This window comes from Pogonomyrmex barbatus, unplaced genomic scaffold (genome assembly GCF_055798465.1).
Source record: "Pogonomyrmex barbatus isolate J1 unplaced genomic scaffold, ASM5579846v1 scaffold5, whole genome shotgun sequence".
NCBI lineage: Eukaryota > Metazoa > Arthropoda > Insecta > Hymenoptera > Formicidae > Pogonomyrmex > Pogonomyrmex barbatus.
The window spans coordinates 8,266,056-8,278,296 of NW_028297149.1; the positions used below are offsets into that span (position 1 = coordinate 8,266,056).

Here is a 12,241-nt window from a genome sequence, read left to right on the forward strand (position 1 = left end):
AAATGCATCGTCGAACATTATGTGATGGTACATGTTTCCGAATACGCACGTATACTAGGTCTCAGGATAAAGTTCATTCGTGCGTTTTAAATGTCACAGTATATATTGCTGATACATATATTCGCTTATACGCATCATCGCGACGTATATATGTCGTACGTGTTGACTAATAAATGCGTTTCGGACTTATCACGGATGCGTATAACATCCGGATGGCCAACAGCTATTTTCCCTATGCTGCGGCGCGTAAACGTGCATTCCGCCATGATATATTTATGACATTAATCGGTGATGCTAATTGAGCAGTATTTATCGACTATACATGGCACATGCAATGCAATTTATTAATGTTATGGCCAGTTTATAAATTAAATTGTTTCCATCATCATTAATAATACCACAAGCAGCAGTGAGGAAATATACGGTAATATAAAAGTCACGTGAGAATATTGTACAAAATGATTATGCCTAATTCGTTTCGCGAAGCGATAAGCGACGCTGGTTTTATTTTTGTATTAAAAGGCTTAGTGAGCAAAGTGTTAGCTCAAGATATTTAAAAGAAGAGGAAGCAAGACCGCTTTATAGTTATTATCACGTTCCCGATACGCGTGGTTGAATATGCATATTTCATCTACATCGTGCATGCGAATAATCGCTTTCAACATAATAGTAACCGTGAAAATATTGCATAGGGCTTCCGGAATTTGGCGAGAGCAATCATTATAATTAACATATTCAATACCACGAACTTGAAATGAATATATTATTCCGTTTTTTTCAATCAGTGTTATCATGCAATTATCGTTCGTCAGCATAATAATATTAAAAAACATAATAAACCGTATCGTATTACGTACAGTGAGAGATTTCTCTTACATAATTTGATAATCACCGTCGTAGACATCAATATAAACAAAAGCTGAAAATGGAATTCATAAATGTTAATTAAACTAGTTTTATAGAAATACTTATTAAAGTATCCATTAAAGCTAATTATAAGATTATGCAATTCACATTAAATAAGAGAAAGATACAACTTGTAAGAAATTTTGTTGTCACGCAAAGATCGTTTCATTTATATTTTTTATGCATTTCAACATAGACACTGAAAATTATCATTATAATGACACTATACTCTAAAAAAAATTACTACATTACTACACATAGTCAATAAAATTTTTATTCGTATCGATATGAAATCATCATTAATTAAGCAAAGCATTCAGCAAAATTATCGTTCAGTATGATAATTTTATAAAAAGATTTAATAATTTAATTTATATATATTGTGACCGCAACCCTCTGAATTTCGAGAAACATAGTCTCGGCTCATCTTTGTGGTCTCTGGCTTTTGAAACAACGAAGAGATTAGTCAGTCCTTGACAAAGCTCGAAACATAAACTCGGTAGCAGGTACTGTATGGTCTGTATATGGTAACTTCAACAACGAATAAATTGGACACCAAACACCAGAGAGAAACGTAACTAACTAAACGAAAAGATCTAACAATCAAGAGCAAGGAGGCATAAAGTAGACGATAGCACGTATTTAGACGATAGCACGTATTTAGACTTGCTAAAGAGAATTGTTTATGGAACAAAGAGATTCACGGATTTAGGACGCACGAGTCTTTGGATTTAAGTCGAATTCCGGTAAAAACCAGGCTAACAACTCGATTTCGGAATCTTCATGTATAGCCTTGCATGGAGTGGTATCTTTCTGTTTGCTGCTCCGTCTCATTCCGCTCTCCTTGGTAGCCAGCATTCAGTTCGCTAACAAGGAAGTACAGCGGCAGCAATGTGTTCTTTTAAGCACAATACGAGTGAACATGATAAGAGCGATACAATTTGCGCTCTCCCGAGGGCAGTTTCTTTCTTTTTCCTTCTCATTGCAGCATTTTTTCTCCACAGTGGTACTCGCCGGTTGAAACGCTATGTTTTACAAGAATGTATAAGGTACTCAGCACCACTACAATTTATGTTAAATTAAAAGAACGTGATCATAAGCAAATGAACCCGTAAAATTAAATGGTAAATTAGAGTGACATTTAGCATGTCTAATTTAATTTTGAATTAATTTTTAAATTATTGAAGCATAATTGACAATGATTTCATAATAATGTGAATAAGAATTGTATTAATTTTATTTTGCAATTTTATTATGTGGCAATTTTTTCTTGAGTACATCATTATAATAATAATTTTTTATCTATACATGACGAAAAATGCATAAGATAAATAAAACAATCCTTAAATGATAACAAAGCCTTTTAAAAGGTGCATTCTCCTTTATTAATAATTAGATTTTTCTCTATGTAAGAAATTATTTCAAAAAAATTTGTAAATATCTTCTTATTCATGTATTAATTAATTGTTATTATAAATAATTTGAAATTTATTACAAAATATACTCTTATTGTACTCTGTTATAGAATGTTATATATTTTTGAATACCTTCTTGGCTATTTGTAGTGCAAATCATTCGATCAATAATCAATCGAGATAAATTCAATGTCCGAACAAAATTCTATCTACATCATTAACGCTCCTTAATTGCAAGGTTAATCAAACTCTATCGAAAGCGTGAACTTTTTCACTTACAAAAGTTAACGGAACCGCCAATACGGCGTCAGCTCGCCACCTGCGACAGTGTTGGTACTTGAGTTATTACGAGGTCAGGTAGATCGTAAATGGAGGGAAATCACCCTCAGAACTGACGAAAAGAAATTTCTTTTAGCTCTCGTATCGATCGAAAGCGAGTGCGAACAATATGGCACGCGGCAAATCTGTCTAATGTCTTCGCAAAAAAAAAGTTTACAATTCGATAATATAACAATTATAATAACGTAATAATTCAATAAGGCAACTTTTAAGGCAATTGCTCTTCTTTTCTCTAGTTTTGTTGAAATAAATATAGTAAAAATAAATTCCAATACTGCATTTATCTTATTGTAAACTATTTGCTGTCTTTGCAAAAAGTGTATACCACAAATATAATAATACGCCTTTTGCAAAGACAGTAAATAGACAGAACGCAGTATTGGAATGCAATAATCTATTTCACAAATTCGCGGATCACCATTGTCATCTTCAAAAAGAAAAATCTGAAGTATAAATTTGATCAGAAAATTATTATCGTCAAATGTTATAATACAATCAGAGTGCAGAAACGATTTTGCTGAACTATGGATCTGATGACAAAATGTAGATATCATATTTGTGAATTAAAATAATAATTTATGAATTAAATGGGAACGGAAATCTAAGTTTTAATGATTAGTTATTTTAAGACAAACAGTCACAGAGACAGCTCAACCAATGACCAAATTTGTTGGGCCATGTGTCCAGATTTGATTATTTTTTCGACCCAATTAACATCCATCATTTGATCCATGATATTTCAAGAGGAAAACGATTCTCGTCTATTAAAATGATTCTCGTCATAGATCGTTAAAATGTTTACGATACTAGCCAAGATTTTGCGTTTTACACGTGGACGTATTCTTCATTCCTAAAGAAATACGATAACGACGGATACACTCTACGATTGTTGAGGAAAATCATTCTATCCATGAAAAGATTCAGTATTATAAAAATTTTATCCAATGCAATGTACATGTTTTAATCGTGATATTTGATATATTTTATATTCAATTCCTAGATTATTTAATGAAATATTTTATACAAGGAAGCAAAAATATTTTACATGACGCCTTAGATAAAAGATTAAAAAATTCTTCTAATTGTGAACTATTATGTGCAAAAAAATGTATATAAACTAATGTATATAAACTACGAAATTTATATTAAATCTTTTCCTATCTCAAACTTAGAATAGTATTCATAAGTCATTCCGGCAGCTATATCTGAAACGTGATTAGACCGTGTCAAGATTCTCTGCATTACGTCATCTCCAGAGCGCAGCCGTACTATAAATATTTCTGCCCCACATTTTCTTTGAAATTGGTGTATAAATTGATGCTAATACAAGGTACGCAAACAAATTTTTTTTTAGAATTTAATTACAATGCAACACGTGAATAAAAAGAAAGTTACGTTTACCGCCAATTATGTTATTTTCGGAGTTATCGAAGAGATAAATCGACGAGAAGCGAAGATTATAGAGCAATGGAGTAACGGATACAGGAAGTTTAATCAAACGCGCAAAAAAACACAGAAAATACCAACTCTCTGTTGAAAACGCCTACATACATACATTTTTCTATATTGCAAATAAAAAGCGTGAAAGCTACAGACCATTTGCATTTCCCCTGTTTTATATTTCTTTTTTTGGTTTTGAATCTGTAAATACTTGATCTGTAAATACTTGAATACAATATATTTTTCTCTAAGATTATGGAAAGTATGTTTGATCATTCGTTTTTTACAGACATCGCGAAGCGGAATTTTACTCGAGTCGCGCATTTTTCCGATATTCGACATTTCCGACATTTCACAACGATTGCAATCACGGATGACAGGCAAAGAGAATAATTTTCCTCAGACTGATATTTAGGTACAAGTCAAAGAGAAATGTTTATATCGCGCATACAATACGCGTGTAACCTGTGTCTTCAGGGATAGGATGTCAGTAGATTTGTAATAATCATAGAAATGCGTAACCAAATGAGGTGTGATATTAGTGGCTCGATATGCATTGCTTTCATGAATCTGCATGCATCATGCAATATGCTCAATGTAGGAAATAGAGAGCTAATTTCTCTACTCAGAGATTTTATCATGCATACAGTTTGCTATCATCTGTTCTCTCTAATCCATCCATTAATTATACATGAAAATCAGCACTATTGGAATGATGGCAAATCGTATGATCTGAATCCGGATGTGATGGAATCAAATCCGCTGCATTTGTCTTATCTTCTTAATTCTTTAATAAACATATATAAACTGAGGATAAAGACCAAATAATAAAAGAATACTCTTCAATTTTAGAGTGCTGAATTTTCTCTGGATTAATTATTCTGAGACATTGCAAACGATGAGATAAAGGTGTAACAGAGTTAATAGCATTTTGATATATCTCTATTGAGTGATATAATAGCCTGTCGTAGGTTCTAATCCTGTTTTATCCTACTCAAGTCTTGTTTGCGATCTTTAAATTTAGATCAGATTTATGGCAGATAAGTTGTAAATCCCAGTATCATACACACGCATCACCAACAGGACGAAACATATACTGCATACGATATCATAGAACATTTAACCAGTACATCACGAGCTTTCGCGAAAGCGATTTGAAATGTCAATGCTAAATATAACGTTATGATGTTATATATAAAGTATTTAATATAAATATCTTTGTACTCAAAGATTCTCAAAGAACATGGATACGGGGGAAATATTTCTGATTGATGTTCGATTTACTTTTACTTCTGTTACGTTATCTTTTCAACTTGCCATCTCTTCACGTCATAGTTATCCTTCCATAAAGCAATATTTCAAAGTTTACAATACGGTACGGCAAAGACAGGTCGAAAATGGAAACTAATATAGTGAAGCAAATCAGGAAGATAACATGGCTCCTAGCCAATTGAAGCAAGGGATATATAACTATGAGTTATCGATTTAACATCTTGTAATTTATATGAAATGATTGATGAGTAGCATAATTATTATTTTAGCATTTATTAAAATTTATATTACAGTTTTTGTTCCAATGTTTGATTTTAAAATAATTGATGTTCTTTTATCAAGAGAAACAGTTGTAACATTGAAAATGTAGAAGGTTTAGTCAACAATTCGTCAATCCGTATCAGAGGCTTAACCGTATCATTGCTTGATTAATGTCCTTGTACATAGCCAGTGGCATATCTCCTGTGTGAATTACGTGAAATGTTTCGTAATCGATTGATGGCTAACGATATATATATATTCGTGAAAGATTATTCCTACACACATTTTACGCAACGGCAATCCATAACATTCATTTAGCATTTGAAATTATTATTGAAAATTGCAATGACCTGTAAAGTGCTCTGTTATTCAGAATTACAAATTTCAAACACTGTATGAGCAGTAAATACGTACAAATATACAACAACTTTGTAAGTATAGCGCTTTGCTTCACAGATGCAAAATATAATCCACTTATAAGTGGGATTTAAAATAGACTGGAGCAAGTTGATTATACAGGCAAGTTGTCAAAACTTGGTTTAAATTTTGATTAGTTTCTAAAACAGATAAAGCAAACTTTCTAACATAAATAAAATAAACCAAAGAGAAGTCCAAAAGAATATTTCTAACACGTGTCATCTAAATTGCGTTAACAAAAAGTAATTAAATAAAAATTCATTTAATACATGTAAAAAATAAAATATAATAAAAAATTAGTACAGGTTAATAAATATATTAAAATATATTAATAAATATGTTAATTTAAAAATGTAATAAATATGTTAATATTAAAAAATAATCTTCATGTGCATTTTTCCCGTTTCTTCTTAATATACTATTTTGTACTCATATGTTATTCTAATTTGATAATATCAACTAACTCATTTTATATTTTTCAAGAATAATCATAATTCAAAAGATTAATCTTATTTCCAATTTTCAAAGAGATATTATTTTTTTATTATCAATAAGCTATATGCTTAAACAAAAGCTGTAAAAAAACGTAAAAATATTATAAAAAAGTAAAACATAAGATATATAAATACCATTTTTTGCAACTTCTCTTATATATTATGTGTTAATTTTTAAATACGTACATGATTTGTATATAACATACGTGGGGAAATTGTTGGAATATATGATGTTTTATGTGTTATGCATCTGACACTTTAAGTAGTAATAAATTGCGACATGTCAGACCCTATTAATTATAATATTATAAAGGATTATAATCCTACAATTAATTTGTGTTAAACCTCCATTAATGAAATATTTAACATATAGAGCTTATCCATTATTATGTTTTTAACATATTTTGAATATCATTTATCTGATTATGCTTATAAACCGAAAATAAAGCTTTCTCGCGTTAATACAACACAAATCGATAGCTAACCAAATTAATTTTAAACTTACTATATATAAACTTGCTATATATAAAAGCTTATTGTTCTTTTTTTTTATTTTACAGTTGATATATGTAACTGTCACTGGCGTTGGAACCTGTGGTTTGGACAACGGAAAAAGGAAGATCAGAATGCAAAGAGGAGCATATTCTCGTTAACAGCAAAAAAAACGTTTCAATAGAGACAGCGGCCATGTTGTTGTCATATGCGACTAGTGCCTCGCCATCCTCCTCGATTACTATGTTCATGATAACACTGGCACTGATGATAGATTACACGGAAGCTAATAGTGATTTTATTATTAATATAACGAAGAATAACAATAATGAAGAAGAAGAAGAATATACACCATACAGCGACCGGCCAGAGACATATGTCGTACCAATAGTCTTTCTTTTAATCCTACTAATCGGTCTCACTGGAAATGGCGTACTCGCTCTCACAATCCTTCGTCATACAAACATGAGAAATGTACCTAATACATACGTCCTTTCGCTGGCACTTGGAGATTTACTGGCACGTAACATTTATATACATTTATATACATATATATCGATTCCTTTCTACAGGAAATTCTGTGATGCATACGAAACTGTTCATGTTATATCTGATGCAAACCACTATCAATTTAAAATCATATGTTACAATATACGAGATGTTAACGAATTTGTGTGGCTATAAATATTTATCAAAAAATGCACGTCTTTTATTTAAATAAATGTCTTATTTTATACATTTTTATTACATCGCATTGCACATAATATTACTTTTCACGTGAATATTTACGTTAACTCTAATAAATATGTAATACTTTTTTTTTCTCAATATTTTCTACAATTTTTTGCTCTAAGTTTTGTTACTTTTTTGCTATTTCAACAAATTATATACAGCTTACAAATTTAAATCGTTATTTTATTTGCAAATTTTAATATCACGGAAAGGGAAATGTAAAGGATATAAAAGCCATTAATATATATAACTAACCAGGATTAAATATAATGCATAAAGTTGTTATCGGAATGTCAAAACTCCAGAATTTAATATTATTATATGTTGAAATATAAAATAATTAACTTTGGTAGATACACCTGATATACAAACATTTGTGCAAACACTTTTTTAATATAATAAAATAAAAAAAAATATTTTTTAACTTTTTTGAAGAATGAATAATAATCCATCGTTACAGAATACTTTTATATTAAATGGAAATGATATCGATCATGGTTGATCCATTTATGACCAAGTTAGTAAAATGTTATATAAAGTTTTAATATGAGATCATTTTTTCAAAAACTTTCGAAACTTTCGAAACTTTTGACGGATAGTAAATTTACCCTGATCTTTCTCTTTTTTAGAAGTCATTTTAAAATTCTGACGCAGTTTCTCTTTGAAATAAATACACGTAAATACTAAAAATTCATTGAAAATTCTTTGAAAATTTTTACTATGTCTGTAACAAATTCAATATAATAATTTATTTTGCACATTTTATCTATAAAATATATTTAACACGGAAACGAAAATAATCTAATTAATTTAAATCTAATTAATTTATCTCTAACAAAGAAATGAAAATATCTACTCAACCAAAATATTTAATCTTTTTTACAATTTAAAAATTTTCACCACACACATATACGTGTGTGTGTGTGTGTTTTGTGTGTGTGTGTGTGTGTGTGTGTGTGTGTGTGTGTGTGTGTTTGTATACACACAACATATATTACAGCCAAAAAAAAAATATATGTCAAATAAATTGGGTCTGCAGTAAACAGCGTATTTTACAGATGTTAGTTTTGCTATCAGATTTTGTGCACTTGATTACATCAGGTAGAAAGGCAAAATCGATTGGTTTCTGTGTGACGTCGATACGTACGTACAGTAACAAGTCCGTCGATTTTCGCACCGTCGCCTCGTGGCAAATCCTACGTAATGCGGATGGCTCGACTCACGCCTCTCAACTGTGCATATCAAACAACAGTGTTAATACGACCTGAAGGAGGTTCTTGGCCTGTAATATTAATCGGCTTCTATATCATTCCTGGAATTTTAGGCGACATCTGTTTCGATCATTCGCCCATAGTTTCAAATGCTTCTGTTTTCCTTTTTTTTTTTTTGTTATATGGAATATGGCGGTGGAATGTAACGGTTTTTAAAGTATTTATAAAATACTTTAGTGAAGTAAAAATAAAATATTTTTATTAAAAAAAAGCAGTACTGTGCAATTTATTAATTGCTATTCATTTTTTAAAAATTCGCCTTCTCTATAACAAATAGTCTTGTAATCCAAAAATATAATCTCGTCAAAATAAAGCTACATCAATTATTTAAATTTCTTTAGTTATACTATATTAATCTTTAAAAATGTACATAATTTATTAACAAAGACTTTAAGCTTCAAATATTTTTATGAAAAGAAATTGGAGAAGAATTATAGAAACTAAGTGATCAAGCGATGATCATGTGTGGTCTGAAAGATTACAAAGATTTAATGTCATTTTTAAAAATAAATAAAATCAATAAATTGTATATTATTTTCTCAATAAAAATGTTTTATTTCAATTCAATCAGAATATTTACAATAATGCTATGACCGTCACGTTTCATTGTCGCATTTTATATAAACAAGTAGCTTATATTCTCATCAATGTAATGTGCGATAAACTTGTACAAATTTATGACGGACATTTACCGCTTTTTCACAGGAAAATGTAACACCGACGGATGCGGTGTGCTTTGTCATAATGCGAATTGCTCAAATATCAAATTTCGATTTGAGGTTTTAACAGACATGTTGACAATATAAATTAAACAAAAACAATTCAAATAAAATTTTTACCAATCATTTTTACCAAATTTGAAAATTAATATTTAACATGATTTGTAGATTGTATCACTATTTTTTTCTTATGCTTAATTACTATTACATAAAATTAATAAATATTTCTATTTGTCAATCTTTTATTCTATAGGTAATAATAACATGTGTCCCATTCACTTTTACCGTCTACATTCTGGATTCTTGGCCCTTTGGATTAATATTATGCAAATTTTCTGAGTGCGCAAAGGACATATCTATTGGAGTATCCGTTTTCACTCTAACTGCTCTCTCAGCCGACAGATTTTTCGCTATCGTGGATCCTATGCGAAAATTGCACGTCACAGGTATAGGATTATAGCTTTACATCTCGAAGTCGTGAAGAACTGACGTAATGCAAAATAACTCAATCACGAATAATCTCTCATCTCTCATCTCTCTAATGTAATAATCTTAATAATAATTGCTATCTTGCTCAATAATCAATATTTACATACTTGTAGTAATGAACAAAATTTGTATATTAAAATAATAACAAATAAAAACTAAAAGATAAAAATTAAATTATTTGATTATTCATTTAAGGTGGCGGAAGACGAGCAACACGCTTCACTGTGGTTGTTGCAGTGCTGATTTGGATTTTGGCCATAATATGCGCGATTCCGGCTTCTTTCGCGTATATTAGGGTCTTCAAGGTTAATCAGAACGTGAGCTTTTGCGTAAGTCGGACTTGATCATCATGTTCATAACTAGTTTTAATAGGTTTAGCCTATACTAAACCTAGCCTATAAAGCTCATCATTAACCGGCGCTGTATATAGATTCTCAAAGCAAATGGCATCCTTCTCTATTCTATAAATCATTTAGCAAAGGTCCTCTAATGATTCTGATACATATGTATAATTAAAGGCATGCTATCCATTTCCTGAGGAATTTGGAACGACCTATCCAAAAGTGGTATTGATATGTCGTTTCTTCATCTACTACCTTATACCTCTCAGTATTATTGCTGTCTTCTATATGTTAATGGCCAGACATCTTATGCGCAGTACAAGAAATATACTCGGTGAAATGCAAGGCCAGGTAATACTCGCGTGTTTAATTACAATTATAATGTACAAAAACATTACAAACAGTATAGCATTTCATAAAAATTTAATTTAAATTTTGGGAAATCTATTTATCTATCTATCTATGTCTATCGGTATTTCTAAATTATCTTTTATTATTATTATATATATAATCTTAATTCAAGATTTATGAAATTATTTTAACCTTGACTTAATTTATACAATAAACATTCCTTTGCACGCATACTAATACATATTATATTTTAGGTGAAGCAAGTACAAGCTCGTAAAAAAGTAGCAAAGATGGTAATGGCTTTCGTTATTGTGTTTGCTGTTTGTTTTTTCCCACAACATGTTTTCATGCTGTGGTTTTATATTCATCCAACTGCAGAAAAAGATTACAACGCCTTCTGGCACTACTTTCGTATTTTGGGTTTTTGCCTTGCTTTTACTAACAGCTGCATCAATCCTATTGCTCTCTACTGCGTGAGTGGTACTTTCAGAAAGTACTTTGACAGGTAAGCTTAAGGAAACGCTAAAGAAACGAATGAAGTTCGAAAAACAAAGTTCGGGAAAACTTTCATATATCCACATACATATATATTTATATATACACACATTTGTACATACACAAACTTTTTAAATTATTTTCTATGATCTTTCGTACTAGACGTTTACACCTAATATTCTAAAAATTCTACGTTATTTCCTCATATAATCTACATATCATATTATCTCCACTTTGTAAATATATACAAATTATAGTATGTACAAATTATATGATAATATCATATGTGTGTGTGTGTGTGTGTGTGTGTGTGTGTGTGTGTGTGTGTGTGTGTGTGTGTGTGTGTGTGTGTGTGTATGATATTTAGCTAACTGTTAACTTTTAACAAGATTTGTTTTATACAAAAGTTCTATATATATATATATATATATATATATGTAGAGAGAGAGAGAGAGAGAGTTGAACATAAAATTAAGAGTGAATACAAAGAATCTGAACTTTTATTCATTTTCGGCTGATTTGGGAAACATTTGTATGTGCTTTAATTATAAAAAAAGATTTCTAAATCTGTAAAATCAATAAAAAGATAGGAAAAATGCTTGGTCGATAAGACAGACAACTTTAGATTCCTCTTAAAACATGTAAAATCTGTTATAATAATGAAGAATTGAACTTTATAAGATATGACAGATTAAAGAAATAGTAACTTTTTGCAAAAAAAAGAAATTTAGATATTTTTCTAGCTTGACTTCATAAACATGTAGCACAAATGTAGCACAAATCGCTGTTCACTTCTCTTCAATTCAT

General features: G+C 30.2%; 2 protein-coding genes across 2 annotated transcripts in view; one reads left to right on the top strand and one right to left on the bottom strand.

Annotated features, from left to right (window-relative positions):
* LOC105426347 (neuropeptide CCHamide-2 receptor) overlaps nucleotides 1–12,241 on the bottom strand; it is a 91,348-nt gene that overhangs the window by 66,539 nt on the left and 12,568 nt on the right. The gene's annotated exons all lie outside the window — the stretch shown is intronic.
* LOC105426332 (neuropeptide CCHamide-1 receptor-like) overlaps nucleotides 1–12,241 on the top strand; it is a 31,466-nt gene that overhangs the window by 18,022 nt on the left and 1,203 nt on the right. The window contains exons 2-6 of the mRNA XM_011637509.2: nucleotides 7,105–7,555; nucleotides 10,012–10,204; nucleotides 10,443–10,576; nucleotides 10,766–10,939; nucleotides 11,194–11,444. Coding sequence (XP_011635811.2) covers nucleotides 7,232–7,555; nucleotides 10,012–10,204; nucleotides 10,443–10,576; nucleotides 10,766–10,939; nucleotides 11,194–11,444 — 1,076 coding nt within the window. The 5' untranslated portion in view covers nucleotides 7,105–7,231. The remainder of the gene's footprint in view (nucleotides 1–7,104; nucleotides 7,556–10,011; nucleotides 10,205–10,442; nucleotides 10,577–10,765; nucleotides 10,940–11,193; nucleotides 11,445–12,241) is intronic.